Source organism: Balaenoptera acutorostrata, chromosome 5 (genome assembly GCF_949987535.1).
Source record: "Balaenoptera acutorostrata chromosome 5, mBalAcu1.1, whole genome shotgun sequence".
In the NCBI taxonomy this organism is placed as follows: domain Eukaryota; kingdom Metazoa; phylum Chordata; class Mammalia; order Artiodactyla; family Balaenopteridae; genus Balaenoptera; species Balaenoptera acutorostrata.
Genome location: NC_080068.1, coordinates 76,380,128 through 76,397,967, shown reverse-complemented (window position 1 = coordinate 76,397,967; position 17,840 = coordinate 76,380,128). Strand labels below are relative to the sequence as shown.

The 17,840-nt window shown below is 33.9% G+C and overlaps 1 protein-coding gene across 3 annotated transcripts in view; it reads right to left on the bottom strand.

Moving 5' to 3' along the window:
* ATP8A1 (ATPase phospholipid transporting 8A1) overlaps window positions 1–17,840 on the bottom strand; it is a 233,779-nt gene that overhangs the window by 136,312 nt on the left and 79,627 nt on the right. For 2 of the 3 annotated variants that reach the window (XM_007178756.3, XM_007178755.3), the window contains exons 12-16: window positions 17,084–17,211; window positions 14,813–14,890; window positions 13,776–13,864; window positions 8,989–9,033; window positions 758–830 (exon numbers count right to left, since the gene is read on the bottom strand). In XM_007178756.3, the coding sequence (XP_007178818.1) occupies window positions 758–830; window positions 8,989–9,033; window positions 13,776–13,864; window positions 14,813–14,890; window positions 17,084–17,211 (413 nt within the window). The remainder of the gene's footprint in view (window positions 1–757; window positions 831–8,988; window positions 9,034–13,775; window positions 13,865–14,812; window positions 14,891–17,083; window positions 17,212–17,840) is intronic. The other variant, XM_007178757.3, reaches the window with a different exon arrangement.

Below are 17,840 nucleotides of genomic sequence, written 5' to 3'. Positions count from 1 at the left end.
GGAAGGAGGTATCAAAAGCAACCCTAAGTTCCTAGAATGAGTAATAAGACAGTTAGTTGATGGTGCAATTTACTGAACCTGAGAACACAAGAGGGAAGAGGTGGGCCTAGGTCTAGATTTTGTGCATCTGGAAGTTCATGCTTTGTTGAAGGCAAAAATAACCACATGAACACATTGCTAGGGCCCTGCCCAGGGGCAGAGGTGGTAAGTGCATCAGTGCTAGGAATGGACTAGGTTTTGGGGTGATGAGCATGAGTTCAAGTTCTGACACATTGAGCTTAAAGCGATTGTGAGAAAAAATTGGAGGTTTAAACTTAGGAGACCATATCATTTGATCGGATGGAATTTTCGTTAAGTATCATTAACTTCATAAGTGGAACGTTCACATTGGGTGGCAGATGTCCGAAGTTCTTATTGTATAGCTTTAGCACCGGCCTATAATTCTGAGCAGGAAATTCATTTCTATAGATGTTTTGAAATTGTTAACAATGAGTCGTTTCATACAAATAGAGTTCTAGAATATATAATATTTTTAAAAAACAGAATGTTGATTAATGACAATTGGTAAAACTAAATTTCTAACAACCATGAATTCATGTTGGCCAAGTAAAAAGAATTTAGAGATAACAGATTTTGCTAATTATTAGAAATGATCATGAAACTAAAAAAAGGAATATTTAAACATGGAAGATAATTCAGAGAAACACTCATTAGTTTTCATTTATTAATGAAAAGATAATAGTATTATATTGCTTACATGATTATTTTGGAGGTTTTCCAGCAATGATGAATCACTAAATGTTTTTTCATCTCCAAACTGTGAGCTCTGCCTAAAGCGGAAAAAAAATGGAGCAAACTTGGTTCATTTATACAAGCCCACTGATCTGTTTGTAAGTTACGTTTTTTTTTTAATTTTTTAATTTTATTTTATTTATTTTTTTATACAGCAGGTTCTTATTAGTCATCCGTTTCATACACATCAGTGTATACATGTCAATCCCAATCGCCCAATTCAGCACACCACCACCCCCCCACCCCCACCGCTGCTTTCCCCGTTTGGTGTCCATGTAAGTTACTTTTAAAATAAACCATTATGCCTGCAAACTCTTAATAGATTAAATGTAATTTAGTCTGCATTTCTAAATAAGACATCACAGATTTCATGACTGAATCATAAAATATTTTCAACCATTCTAAAATGTTAAAGTCTTTTGCAGTGTAATGAAAGTCTTTTACAGTTCATTTTCCTGGGGTAAAATTATGTTGTAGTCACATGAAATTTTAAAAAAGTAACAAAACTGCTGAAATACCTGGAATTGAATTTGTCTACTTCCAAAATTTTTCCAAGTTTAAAAAATTTTGAGGATTAATGGAGGTATTTTAAAAAATAATATGCTTTTACTTTAGCCATGAGAAATTATTTGAAGTGACTAATACTACATGATTATCATATGAAACTAAAATATGAATAAACTGTTTACATATTTCATCAACATCTATCTATCACTAACAAATACCTGATATATTTATGTACATATCACATTTACTCCATATATAAGGAGAACAGACCATAAAAGTGTATGGGGTTTTGTGTTGTGGTTGTCTTCAGATCAGCAAACATGAACTCCATATGAAACAAATCAAATCAGAACTGCCTCTACAACCTGGCTATTACTAGTCTCATGGCCGTGTGATTTAATATCAAAATGCTGAGATTCAAAGGAATGACAAGAAACATTTACGTGGAACTGTCAAACCCCAAGGGTATACTTTTCAATGTTCAGTGAAAATATATAGATCTAAAGCTTTTGTGCACAGATGGAAATTTCAGAAATCGCTGAGGAAAAAATAACGTGTTCAATACTAAATAATCGTAATCCAGAAAGCTTTTAATCACAGTTTTTACAGGTTACAAAGAGTATTATCAGTGTCAGTGTCCCAAATATCAAGAGTTTCATATTTTAAAGCCAGCTGCTTGAAAGGAAGGAGAAATCATTAAAAAAAAAAAAAGAATGTGAAATAATTGAACATAAACCATATTGTCAATATATGTATTTTACCCATAAACCAAAGAAGGAAGTTAGAGTGTTTATAGCAAAATATGTCTTTATTTACATGTAATAGCCTGGTCTATTAATTCTCAAAATTGTAATATAATTCATCTTTATTAGCATGTAGTAGATCAGAATTTTCAAAAACATCAGTGGGAGGCAGAATAAACACATTATATTTTATTATTACTACTACTACTATTATTTCTCCTCCTCCTCCTCTAGTTTTAAAGATGAAAGGAAAAAAATCCAAGAACTTTTAAACAACTTATCAATGGATGGACAGAAAAAAATTAACATACATTTCTCCTCCAAATAATTATCATTTCTTAAAAATAGTTAATTATTCAAGTCTCTATAAAATTTCCCTATTATTTATAAAATGTATTATTAATAGTTCTTAGTTATACTTCCCCACTTATTATTAGATAAATTGAAATGTCAAGGAATATTCATAGTAACATCTTTCATGTGGAGGTCTATTTTCCCTCTAAAGAATTCCAGGCTAAAGCCTTTATAAATCTGAAGATATGTCTTATTAATCTCACCAGTAATTCTTTCATTTCATAAATCACAGTGAACACAATTGATAAAGCTTTCAAGTGTATTTATAACAAATAACACTAGATATGCAATTGAAATATTTATTAATACATGGACACATCCTGCCCTCTATTCACCAGTGAAGCCTTCTGACAAGGATGATGCTAAATATCTCTTCTCCCAGGAAGCAGCTTCCTTTCCAGGATCATAAAAACCACCAGCAATTCATCTGCTGATCACATAGCCTGGGTTGGGTAACTCAGGCAAGGAGCTCTCACCACCCCTCTCCAAAATCTCACAAAATGTTCACTTTTAGTAAAAGTAAACAGATAAAATTAGGAAGCTCGAGTCATTGCAAAATAAGGACCAACTGCATTAAATGTAAAATAGTTTTAACTGTTAGTTGACAAAGCTATATGAATCTGGAAACTGCTCACACATAAAAGTGCAAGCCAACATCTACATTTTGTTAAAATTTTCCATAGAAGTTTTCAAGTGACACTTTGCCTCATAAGGAGACAAAGAAATTATGGTGTTTTGCAAAAAGTAATAAGGCAGGGGGTGTAACATTAAGGTAAAGAGAAAACCGAGCAGTTAACCCACAATGTCATATAATTTGCAGCTTCTTGTAGGCTGATTTAAAAGCTGTGATACATTGTAAATCATTATTTCCTGATCATCCTAATACGAAGAATCTATTTTTTATAGCAATAAAAATTGAGAAGATTCAGAATTTTATGAATAAATATAAATTACAATAAATATGGCCTAATCAGTATTAGTTAATTTTTTTCTTTTTCTTTTTTTTCCCTTGGCCATGCTGAGGGGCATGTGGGATCTTAGTTGTCTGACCAGGGATGGAACCCATGCCCACTGCATTGGAAGTGCGGAGTCTTAACCACTGGACAGCCAGGGGAGTCCAGTATTAGTTAATTTCATACATGACAGTGTGGACTATGAAATCATGTCAACAAGAGAGTCATCAGAAAAAAAGGAAAAAAGTTCAAGCCACACTTTTTACCTTAAACCAATGGGTGAATGACTTAATAAAAGTACTAAAGTGATAAATATTTTTAACCAAGTTAAAAAATAACTTAGGAGTAGAAAAGGCCTAAGTATTATACATAATTCAGAAAACAAAACAAATAAAAAAATCTGACTGTATAAAGCTAAAACATTTCTGCATAGCAAAAACTATTGCAAGCAAAGTCAAAAGTCAAATGACAAACTGGGAAAAAAAATATTTCCAACACATATAATGAAGGTTATTTCACTTAAAATAAAAAGGACTCATAGAAACCAATAATAAAACAATCAACAGTGCAGTAGAACAATGAGCAGAGGATATAAACACACAGTTCACAAAGAAGGAAATACAAGTGGCTTTAAATGTACATTCAATTTTACCTCATAATGAGAGAAATGAAATTTAAATTTATCAATTTGGCAGAAATAAAGTTTGACAGCTCTGCTGATATGATCATGGGAAAATAGTTAAACCATCTATCACTGGTGAGAATGAAAATTGGTGCAATTTCTAAAAAGGGATATTGGCAATTTCTATCAAAATTTAAAATGCATGTAATCCTTTGATCCAGAAATTCCAGTTCTAAGAATTTACACTACCTGGTGCAAAACGTTGTACGACCAAATTCATTCTTTGCAGCACATTTTTAATAGCAAAAGATTAGAACTAACCCAAAGTTTATTAGGGTTGTTGCTTAAAAAGACTGTGGTACATCCACGTGACAGAACGCTATACAAAAAATGGGAGGCTCTGCATGGACTATGGACAAATCTCAAAGATGCACTATCAAATGAAAAGCTGGTACAGAACAGTATGCATAGTATGCTTCACTTTCTATAAAAATATGAGAGAAAAACATACATGCATGTATATGAGTAGAGTAGATGTGGAAGGATACACCTGAAGTTGGTTACAGTGGCTGCCTTCAGGAGGGGAAATGGAGGGTAGAAGACAGGGGAGGGAGGGAAACCTTTCCCTCTTTACATCCTTTGAACTTGTAACATGTTAATGCATTATGAACTTAAAAAATAAATCAAATTTAAATTAAAAATAAAAAACCACAACAAAATCCATGTCAGAACAAAATCCAATCCTGTCAGCTGAAATATATACACATCCTACATACAAACTAAATGTATACCTTCTATACATATACATGCTACACACATGCACACATGGGAAGACAAAGGCAGTCTGACTGCAAAGCACTGTTTTTTGAAAGGATCTACACCTTCTGCTTTTGAATGGTGCTACTGTTCCAAATCAAAATTCCTTAAAGGGAGATTTTCAGAAATGAATTTGTTATTCAGTGTCAGGTCCAGTCAAGTCCAAGAATATGAACAAGCGATTGAATTCAACTATAATGTTTTTGTTAGACACTGGTTTTGACCGAAGTAATGAGATCTGCTTTTCTGTGTGGTTCAAAGTATTTCTGAGGGTAATTATAAAAGAGGAGTTCCAGAAACATTCTGTGAAATGGTTGCTTCATTGGAATAAATAAATTACCTGTCAAAGTGACTACTTTGAAGACCAACACTAATTTGGATGTGTTAGATCTCATTATTATACAGTCACACCTGGAAGAATGTTTTAGTGAGCCTAACGATTGCAGCAGAATAAATAAATACCACTCATTCCATACATAATTACAGACCAAAATGAAATGAGAAAATAAGACCAGAAAATGGTACTATCCATTGATACTGTGATAATACTAAAAACGACAGTGAAATGACTAAGCACAGAACACTCTAAGGTAATCCTCCTGGAGAATCACCCTCGCTAGCACTTACTTAAGGAAAAACAACAACTATCAGAAAGAATAATGAGAAGCCATACCAAATAGTTAAGAGAAAGTGAAATAATATGTTATCTGGGATTTGCCTCAAAGTAATAGTGGGGGGAAATATGGACGAATTGAAATTGAATTTGAGTACGTATTACTGAAGCGAGTGAATGAGTACATCTGTCTCCTTCTGTTTATGCTTGATATTTTCCACCAAAAAATTAGAAAAAGAAAAAAAATGTAATGAAATATATAGTTTTGGAAAATAAGCACATCTTAGGGCTACATGGATATTGATAATAAGCAGATGTTTTTGTGCATTCCTCTAAATATTGATACTATCTGTCTAGAGAATGGTAGTTTTTTAATAGAAATGAACTAATCTGTAAGGTCACGTGTTAGCTGATGGTACTTGGCAATAATAAGAAACCCATACCAATTCTGGAGTAAGTGGCTACTGGCTGGGAAATGATTTCATCTCTGCAAACTATTTATACTAATAGATTTAAGCGAGGAGAGCTACAGCCATCATCCAATTATTTTTAATGTCAAGAAAGTGTTTTTGAAACAGTATAGGTTTGCCTTCAAATTTGACTAAATGTAAATATGTTAAATAATCTACATACACTTAAGGGTTAACTGTTATGTGTTTTCTAACTTGGTATTTTTGTGGCAAATATGGTTCAAGTAGGGTAGTAAAATATATAGTATAGGCTGCAGGTTTTATACGTGGAATCAATGAACTTCACATTGAAAGGGGAAGCTGCTGACAGTCAGACAAGAATAAACTTTCAGATTTTGGATTAATATAGTCAGCTACACTCTCCAGTTTACCCCTGAAGACGAGCAGCATGAAGATATGGCCAGGTACCTGGAGCGTAGGATTCAACCAGGATCACACTTTCAATCTTGGTTTCACTGGCAACATGAAACCAAGTGTATCAGATTAGGCAGATGCCAGATTTAGGATTGTGCGAAGTTGTGTCCCCCCCATGCTAACTTTTCTCAAGTCAGTCAGTTAAACTTTACTTGTTCTTGCTACCTTAACAAAACAAGAAAGAAAGAAAAAATAAAATAACAAATAGTAAGGATATCTTTTGCTCTAAAAGCAGATATTTTTGAAGCCTGTCAGATGTAATATAACCAGCACCTACTTCATAACCAGGCTGAGAGAGGTTTTTTTTTTTTTTTTTTTTTTTTTTTTAAAGAATTTTCTTATTTATTTATTTATTTATTTATTTATTTATTTTTGGCTGTGTTGGGTCTTCAGTTCGTGCGAGGGCTTTCTCCAGTTGCGGCAAGCGGGGGCCACTCTTCATCGCGGTGCGGGGACCGCTCTTCATCGCGGTGCGCGGGCCTTTCTCTATCGCGGCCCCTCCCGTCGCGGGGCACAGGCTCCAGACGCGCAGGCTCAGCAATTGTGGCTCACGGGCCCAGCTGCTCCGTGGCATGTGGGATCTTCCCAGACCAGGGCTCGAACCCGTGTCCCCTGCATTAGCAGGCAGATTCTCAACCACTGCGCCACCAGGGAAGCCCTGAGAGAGGTTTTAACTCTTTCTCCCATGTTTACTGGTTGTATACTTTGGGGCAAGTTACTTATTAGCTTCTTTGCCTAAATTTCACCAACTTTAGAATGGTCATGTCAATTATAACTCCTCAAATATGTCTTGAGGATTGAGCGAGGGACACCAGAGCTAACACTTTCTATGAGCTTACTATGTCCAGACACTATTCTAAGCACTTTAAAAACATAATTCACTTAATCTTCACAACCTCCCTATGATGTCTACATTCTACCAGATGAGGAATCACAGGCATAGAGGTTTGGTAATTGGTTCAAGGGCACCAGTAGGATCAGGATGTGAACTTCGGTGGTCAGAATCCAAAGTCTGTATCCTTGAAAACTGTATAGGACCAAGGACACAACTAAAGTTCAAGTAGTATCTGTTCCTTCATCTTTGCTGCCTACAGGTAACTACTGGATAGATCGGGAATCCAAGTATATATTTAAAATAAAGCTTACTTTATTAAAAAGTTGCCAAAAGCCTTCCCTTTTATTTTAAAAAATATCATTAATATCTAAGTTTATATGTAACTGTAAGTGGAATGGTACAAAACTTTATGAAAAAGCTGGCATTTTTAAATTTGGAGTTAGTTTAGAATATCAAATTTCCCAAAAGGGTGTTTCACAAAAAGAACTTATTAAACAGATAAAATAACATCTTCTCTTTCCAATAGTGATAAAATCATGAAACAACCTCTATTGAAAGTAGGATATTTTAAATGACCTGAATAAACAACAATTTTTAACATTTCCATCCAATCTTAAGAAAAATATGATGAAGGTAATTTCCTTCTCTTAATAAGTGAGTTACCTTAGAAAAATATATATTAATCCTACACTCAAGAACAGTGTTTACAATTAATAGAATTATGTTAATTCTACAGAAAGGCAACAAGTAACAAGATATAGTCAAAATTTTCACTATGTTCTCAAAAAATTAAATAAAAGGGAATATCTACATCATTAAAGTTGAATTACCCACCAACAGTAAGATGCTTTGGCACATTTAAAAAATACTAAAAATTATTTGGTGGTGGGTAGGTGTCAAAATGTATGATATTCCAAGCAATGAGCTTAAATATAAACCCATCAGTTATCACATGAACCAAACAGCTGCCTCTGTCACTAACCCTAGGTAGTATGAGGTTTACTGCAAATTGTTACTAAATTTCCACTTTACTGAAATAAAATCCAAGTTGAAAAATATGGCTTAATCATAAAATACGTGTGTAATCTGAAAATAGAAATGTAACCGCACATAAAGCCATGTTTTCTAGACCAGCATTAAAGGAACCTGTTTTCTGAAATTTCACTTGCCACCAAATCATGATGAATTACCAAAATAAACTTATACCATTCTAAATAAAAATGTAAATCCATGGGGGGATTTTAAGGTAAGACAAAAAAACCCAATACATACTGAAATTGACCCTACAAAATGCCATATTTAACAATGCTAAAATGAATTCTATTCCGATTAACTCTAGTCCTTGGTAGCATGGTTTTCCAACATTTGTTCCAGACATTTAATTTAAAAAAATGTTTATTTTCTAGCCTCTAAACAGATTTAGTAAATTAACAAAAATAAATGTAAAGGAAATTTCCACTCTGTGGGTGTGTTTCAGTAGCATCTTTTTGTAGCTCTGTAGAGCATGTAAAGAGTGGCAGAAGGTGGCAGTGCTGAGCTAAAAAGAAAAAGAAAATTTCTGGAGCTGTAGCTGAATCTTAGGTAGTCCACAGCCCAGGGACTCTGAGTTGATCATTACATATTTTATTACAGATACATAGCTCTATAAAACTCTAGCAAGCCTAAACTTTGAAAGAAATGTTTATAAAATGACTAAAGGTTTTTTGATAGGAAATCAGGGACAGTCAACAGATTTTAAGAAATACTTTACAGCGTTGTCACCCTACCTGGTCAGTAATTTTTTCAAAAGTAGTGAAATGTGTCTAACAAAACAATAAAATGCAAACCTTTTAAGGGGATCTATGAGACAAAAAGGTCCATGCAGCTTACCATTCATCAGGAGAGCAGCCATAATCCTCAGGTTCAGGGACATGGCTTCAGAAAGCAAGAGGAGGGACAGAAAGAAAGGACAAAATAATCACAGAAAGGCTGGAAACATAAAAGCGTGAATAAGGGAAGTACTGAGAGACAGATCTTGAATAAGTTAAGAAAATAAACTTTTAGTTGATTCTGAAAGAATGGCAGTTAGTACAGTAAGTATGATTTATGGTAACTAAGCAGATTTACAAAGTTGTTCTTTAACTGGATAGTCAACTTGCTTCTTCACCATGAAATTTCTTGATTTTATGCAGAGAATTCAGTATTCAGTAGGAAATACTGAACTTAATAGTTTAAATATATGCTAAAGCCAATGGAAAATTAATCACATATTGCGTAATCAGAATAAATGGTTTAATGAAACAAACATGTTAATACCTAAGAACAAACTATCACACTGATAAAATCTGCCAAGTATTGAAAACATTTCAGAAGTAAATCTGACTACCATGAGGGGATGGTTCTTTAAAGAGTTATATTAAAGTAAAAATCAATTGCATTGCTATAACTAAAGGGGAGCAAGCAAAAACAGTGTGTCAAGGTTCTGCCAAGTTGTACTGCTGTTGTACAGCAGCCCTGGATCTCATACCTGGAGAGGGGCTTGTACTTCTCAATTCAGGCAGCTTTTGAAAAGCCTCAGAGCTCAAGGCTTAGGGTCGCTCTCCTTGGGTGTGGTCCAGCCCTGGCAGATGCTGAGCGCTATTCGGAATGTGATGAGGTGAGCAGCGGCTCTGGTGTGTACGTTCTGTCTGGTTATCTGCCTTTGTGGGTCAGTGCTGTTATGTCTGCTTGGTAAGTTCTTCACTTAATCCAACTCATTCTTGATCTCAGCCTTAAGCATCGCAGTCCCTGATCTCCCTGATTAGATCACCCTCCTCCCTCACTCCCAATCACAGGCTTACATAGACCTTTGTACTGTGTTATGATTTTATATTTGTCTGTATGATGACTTAACTATATCCATTAACCTCCAATTAGGCTATAAACTTTAGGAGGGCAGAAGCCATGTGAACTTTTGCTGATCATTAAATCTCCATCAGCTAACAAAGTGCTACATACATCTAAAGCACTTTGTTGAGGCATGTGTATGAACAAATGGTGTTTACCCAACTTTACCCACCAGTCATGGTGAGCAGTAAGATACATTTATTGGTTATAATATAGACCTTGGGACTAACTATTTTGATAATTGTGAGGTTTCTCATGGTGAATCTCTTCTCAGTGTTAAAGAAGTTGCTGATGCTTTCAGTAAACATTGCTAAACAAATTTTGTGAAATGAAACGACTCACATACTGTTTTCATATATAAATAAAGATTGCTTTTAGGAACATATGGTTTTTACTTAAAGGGAAAATGTCAATGAAATGTTTTTAATACTGATTAAAATGACTTGCCCATACAAAAAATATTGTTTCGTTTGCTTCACAGAATCTTTTTTTTAACCTTAGAGATTGTACTCAGTTCATCAGCTTATTCTAATAGTAAGATCTAAATCATCAACAAAGATAGTACTTAGGATTATAGCCTAGAACAGTCACTGTATTGAGAATTCTAGCCACTAAACATAAAAGCCTCCTTACCTTTTCTGACATTCAAGTAACTGTGATAAAACTGAATTATTCCCTATAGGAAGCAATTTGCTGAAATGATGCCTTAATAAATGTTTAACAGCAGAATTTCTAGTTTGTAATAAGCTAAATTTACAAATATGACATCACAATTTATTTACATTTAACTAAAAAAATCTAATGAAACATTCTAATAAGTTTAAGCATGGTGGCATTTCTGACAAAGTTGATCTCTACAAAATAATCATCATTGCTAGATATGTACAAATCTTATGTTATTGCCCATCATGAATCCAATTTAGGGCCAAGGTTATATGAAATGAGAAAAAACTTACTAAGACTAAATTTTTTGGAGCATTGTTTTACGTGTTAAATATTTTCTTCCTACAAGCCTACGGAATACACTGAACTAGGCAAAGATTGTACTGTCAAGAGACTTCAAGTCTTGTCCTTCAAACTGATAAAAGCCAACAGAACTCATTTTTGACTCTATCTAGGGTAAAAGGAGGCTTTATTTTCTTAAAAAATGCTTAAGAAGCATCAGCTCTGAAATCATTACCCCGAAGGCATTTGTTAATACATGAAAGTTTCTGTTATTTTCCTTTGTTTTGCTGTACTCTGAGGAGATAACCACCATACTTTCTTCTGCTGGAGCTGGAAGTGTATGCATGTCATATCTCCCCATGTTAAACAAGTGTTAAACACTCCTACAGGGCAGGCTGGACAGTATAACCATGTTTTGGTTCCTATAACCAAAGAGTGCCCAGAGGAAATGTCAACAGAAAGGTAAGTTTTCAGTAATTACTTTTTCCTGTGGAGTTTGGCGGAATTAAGTAACAGCCACATGTCTCTCCTACTGTAACCACCTGAGTAGTCTGACGTCTCACCGTTTCTCCAAAGCCTTCATATATCAACAACTCTCTACAATGCTGACATTCCAGTTGTCCATCAGGAATGTTTAGGGGAGGGGATGTTGATAAAAACTCAGTCGGGGTTAAGGATCCTAAGAGCACATACACAACTGGAAGTAGTTTAACGACTAGCTTCACTCAACAAAGCTCTTGGTATTCTTGAAAACATGACAAATTATCCAAAGAAGAAACGTATTTCTGTTTTCACAGTTAAAAATTGCAAATAAAGGAATTCCTATTTTTAAATATCTAAACATGTTAGAATTTTATACTTGAAAAAGAATCTTGGAGATCATCTGGTCTCACCACCCTCATTTTAAAGTGTTTGGAGTATTTGAAAGGAATTGTCTAGGGTCACATGGTGAATTAATGACAAAGCTAGGACTACAGTCATGTTTTACAACTGCACATCAGTGTTAAGAGATGTGATTTTCCCAGGAGGAAATTTGTTTCGTTGTAAACTTAATCTAAATGATTACAATATTCAACTCTGAATACTACTTTAACATTTGCCAGTCTCAAACCCACTCTATCATAATACATAATACATAATTGTTAATGACCATATCACCAATAGATACAGGAAGAACAATATTCTTTTACGGTAGTTATTCTTTACAACTACTGCTTGAAAGTGTTTAAGGACTTGTTCCAAGAGTAAGAAGAAATCTTATAAAATGCAAAAGAAAAGAGCACCTAGATATCATTCTAGTTTTCTGTTCTGATAAGTATACAATCAATAATTACTAATTTGGAGAATTTGCTTATTCAATTGGACATTGGACAAATTAAAAAAGGATGTCAATTACCAAACAGAACCCTCTAAAAGTAATATTTATGAATGAATGCAGAATTTGTGTAAAAACAAACATCACCATAAATCTGTCAGCAAGTATAATACAACAAACTGTAGAATCACAGTAGGCCTTTCCTTCTCTCATCTGGGATAACTGTGGGTCGAACATATAAGTGCAAAATGTCAAAGATTATGGCTGTACCTCTCCTGCCCCAGCAGCAAAACGAAGAGGCCTGTAGCAACTGGGGGGAGGAGAGAAGAAGGCCTCTTTTGTCTAAGGGAACTGGGAGATCTTCAGATAAAAAAGGGAAGATGCAAAATGGCATTCAGCCCTGGAAATAGTAAATAGGCTTCTTAAGTTAGCAGCCTGCCCTTACAGTGTAAAAAAGCCATTACGTCAAATGCTTTTTTAGCTTCATTTACCCACATAGTTTGAAGTCAATTTTAGTCATACTCTCTACTAACCCAAAGAACATCTGCCTCCATCTATTTCTCTTTGTAGACCCTGCATATGGGAGTAATCACATGCTTTTAGAATTTTTTACCAAGTGGTTATTTATTTAGTTTTAAATAAAGGCATTTTCATAATTCAATACCCTATTTTTATACTGGCTTACTGCTTAGAGACAGAGTGTGAGTGGGGAATGGGTGGGTACAAGCCAGAAAACCCAAAAGCAAGTGCCCTTGCTTGCATGGTTAAGATACCAACATTTACCAGTCTGACTTGTAGATAGAGATAGTTGGAAAATTTGATAGTAGGCCAAGGTCAGTCAGCCAGGAGGATATTTCATCTTTTGAGCATGCCTTTTTTTAGGAAATGTAGAAATTAATTTTCTCACATTACCCTATAAAGTGTTTCAAAAAGAAGGCTTTTGAGCAGTTTAGGCAAGAATACCTGGAAGTAAGAAAAATATGGGTGCTCAACAAGCACATTCTAAAGGATATTAAGAGCCTGATAAGAGTATTTGATATTTATTATCTCCTGGATTTAAGAGTTTTGTGTCCCTACCTCCTTCCCGTCATCAGAAATTTAGATTGCTCTGTGACTGCAAAGAGGAGAGATGATAAAAAGAAATCAAAGGGCTAACTATTAGAGAAACAACAATATTTTAACTTGAAAACTACCCAAGGACAGACTGCATGTTTTAACACATGCAGGCTGTACTCTGACTTCACGACAATGGAGAGGGAAGTGTATTTGTACCTTATTACCAGAGCCAGATAGAGATCTTCGGCAGTTCTAAACACTGAAATATTACTGGGCAGAGCCCCTGCCTCATAGGTAATTCCAAATGAAAAACAATACCAAACTATAAAACACAAAACGTACATGTATGCTAAAATTAAAATAGCTGCCTTCTAGATTAAAAAAACTCCCCTAATAAGAACTCCCCAAATTATACCAAACTGTTAGCATTAATTAAATCTGTATATCATACTCTAATTAAAGGGAAAAAACTCACCCATAAGCAACTCCAGCTATGGTGCACTTCTTAAACTGCATTACATTGCATGTCAAAGTACCAGTTTTGTCAGAAAATATGTATTTTACCTAAAAAAAAGGTTTAAAAATTCTCATTAAAATTTCAGAGGTCTTTTTAAGCCAGTTTTTAATGAAGGGAAAACAACTTACATTATTCTTTCTATCAATTTTGTTACATTGTAGGGGCACAATGAATGCTATTAACTGACTACTTTCTGCACATCATTAAGGAATATTTTCAACTATTTCTTTTCTTATTTTAGCAATGAATCTTATATGAAAGCTAGTCTCTCAAGCAAGCAGAAAAACTACAGTCATATAGAAATCTGTCTTAATATGCTTAATATGGTCTGAATTTCCACTAGTAAGTGCCTCTATAGCTACTTAACATGTATAGAGCACTAAAACATCAGCATTTCTCAACATAACAAACAATTATGGGATTGGCGATGGGTTGCAATTAAAATGAACTTCATACAATATCTGAATTGGTAAGAAAAAGGATAATTCTGGCTTAAATGGTATTTGAAGAGTAAGAGTTAACAAATGGCAATGGTACAAAAAAAGAAGAATCCTTTCTTAACTAATACGTATAAATGAATTACAAATAGACACATATATGTGAATATAGTATGAATTATAAATCTCAAATTCCTGCTTGACTTATACAACTTCATTGATAAACTAACTTTTCCTTCCTTTCTGGTCAAAAGCTATAAACAATTTTAATATTGGGAGTTTATAACTCAAAAGCAGCCAATACTTTACATACTAGTCAGATTATATACTGGAGGACATCTTTCTGTGCAATATCTTATCCTGAGAACAGAATATGCATTAAATAATGTTCATTCATTAAAAATGAAAATTGATAGTTAGGTACTAACATGTATTTATGCCAATCATTCAAAAAATGGAAAATTAGGAGCTGTCAATTCATCTGAAGTTGCCACATATGGCAGAAATTACACCAAATCTGACTTCCAATTCAACATATCAATAAGAAATTTAGTTTACCTGGCCAAGTTCCTCATTCAGATTAGATGTTCGAGCCATAGCAGCAGTGTCTGTGGGTTCATAGTGCATGTCAAGATCCTTTAAAAAAAAAAAAAAAAAAAAAAAAGAAATCCTTGAATACAACTCATAATAAGAGATTTAGTACAATTTTATTTAACTGGTGAGCTATGTATGTAACACTCAGCTCTTGTCATCACTAACCATTTCAGTTGATTTCCTAAAAAATACTCAATACAGAATGCCATATTTCACAGTAAGGACAGAACAGTATGGTAGGTAGAGCATGTCTCTGGAATCAGGCAATCCTGGTTTACTATCATTCCACCATTTCCTAGATATGTGACCTACTACAATATAAGGATTAAATAAGATAATGCATGTGAAGTGCTTCCTACTGTGTCTGGCACAATGCTTTACGTGAGCCAAAATAACAGCAACGAAACATTGCTTGAATAATTTAGACTTTAAACCCCTGGAAAAATTACTTAAGGGATTCCATCTTGTACTTTTTGGCCAAGTTTCTTACACTGTATATACTTGAAAGTAAAGAACATTTTATTGACAAGCCAGGGTTTACTGATTTTCACATGTCAAATGAAAAGGCCAGATCTGATCTCTCCTACATCTGTATTTCAGACTGATCAACATCAGTTCTGGAACAGGTACCTTGTTTTAAGAGGGATAGTAAACAAATGGGCAATGTTTAGACAGTAGTAACTGCAATAGGGATTAAGCTGGAAATCATGTCAAATGAAGAATGGAAGGAGATGGAGGATACTTAGGGGGCGGGGATGATAGAAGAATAGGCATGATAGCCAAGTTCAAATATTTTGCAAGGCTGTCATTTGGAAACAAGATTAGACATGTTCATAAAAGATCTATTGGGAAGAACTAGAAGAAAAGGAAGGCAGTTACTAATCTCATTTCCACACAAGGAAGAAACTGCCTGGTAAGGGAAGACCTGTCAGGAACGTTAGAAAATCTCTGCATATTAGAAAGGCAGTTGAAAAGCATAAGCCTGCTGGGTTCATCCAATACTAAAATTACATAATTATTTGAAGCAAATATTACTTTTGAAAATCCAAATAAAAAATAAAGTGATTGACTAGTTATTTGATTTTCATAATGAGCTACCTTATTATTTCTGTAAGTGGAAAACCTTCAATAAGTTTTAATTGTACTTATACAAATTTTATTACACCATTTTTTTAGCAACAAATCTCCTGCATGAAATTAGCTATGCCTGCAATTCATTTCAGATTTCTAAATTATACTGATCTTTCACCAATGAATTTAGAGATTAAGGGTTGAAGTGGATCACTTACTATGGAAAGATAATGAACAGTTGCGAAAGTAGCATATTTTAAAAAATCCTAATATTGTTCATATTGAAAGACTTTCAAGTGATTTTAAAAAATCAAAAGATAATAAAAAAATCAAAATAAAAGAGAAAATTAAACTTTCTGGCAGATTAGGTTTAAAGACTTAATTTACATAAATTCATTAATTTTAACTTTGGTAAAAATTACTGAAATTTAATTGAAGAAGAGTAAAATTTTATAAAAAAAACATTTAGGAAACAGATGTCCAGTACACTTTTCTAAGATTAAAAAAAATTGAGAATAAAAATTAAAAATTCAAGCCCAGCTGAAATTGTTTACAGTGTGGAAAAATAAACTACAAAGATGTATAAAACATGATAGAAAGCCTGGTCGCTACAAGTAGTGAATACGGTATTATTTCTATAGTGCTCAACTGTCCATGAAGTTGTTTGATATGTCGCAAGTGTCCTTTGATCTATATAACCACTGTGAGATGCAGGTAAAGCATGTTTTATTTATTCCCATGTGATTGGCCAAGAAAGTAAGTCTCAAAAAAGTCAAGTGGCTTGGCAAAGTTCACACAGCTAGTAAATTATAGAATTAGAACTAAAATCCATTATTTTAACTCTAAACCCTATGATTCTTGTTTTCCCCAAGGCCGCTATGTAACCAAAAATATGTTTCCTCAACTACAGACCTATTTTCCCCAGCATGTCTGGTCTGTAAACTTGTGTGATTCTGAGATGAGAGACTTTGTTACGATTTTCACATGTCAAATGAATTTATTATTATTATATTAGGCTCAAAAATATTTTGAAATGTTGTCTTGTAGTCAATAAAAAGTAAGGTATAATTAAGACTTTTTTCCTGAAAGATCAAAAGACCCTATCAGGAAAAAGGCCAAAATGTATGTTTCATGTAATAAAAAACAATAATGATTCATATTTACCCAATTTATGAAGTATGCCTGGGTAAATTTCACCACTTCTAATGTAACCAACAAGCTGATAGGAATGAGATTATTGAAAAGGATGATGAAGGTCAAGAAATTCAGTCCAAAATTATTAGCACCACCATCTGTTGGGGGAGGTAGGAAGAAAGTCATTTACAGTTTTATATTTTATTTGCATTAACCAGAACTTTAGCGTAACAAGAATTTTCTGTATTATATAGTATATCTAAAAGTGTGGGAGGAACGCTGTGCTGATAACATGTTCTTATTCTCAAACACAGTCTTCAAGATAGAATGGCATTATTTGTGTTCAAGATGTTGTGAACCCTTTTAAGAACTGCATAATGGTACTAAGAAGAGAAAATACTACCACATATTTCAAACCCATTCCAAACATGAAGTTTAGAGATATTAGGGATAGGACTGAGGTAGAATCTCAACCAGGTAGAATCACTTTCACATAAATTTTTAAAAAGCATTTCCAGTTTGAAGGATGTCTTAAAAGCAAACAAACAACAGCAGCAAAACCAACCCAGGTAGCTAAAACAATGTAGGGCTGAACCCTAGGTAAATTCAGCTCTAGGTAAATTATATTCTTCCTCTTCAATAATGTAAGTAGAACAGTTATCCCAGATAAACTGTAAAGTATATGAAGAAACAAAATGATGGTAGTCTTAATTCTAATGTTGAAATAGCAAACCAACGACTTAAAAAACAAGAAGCTTGGAATAGCTAAAAAGCTAAATCAATATAA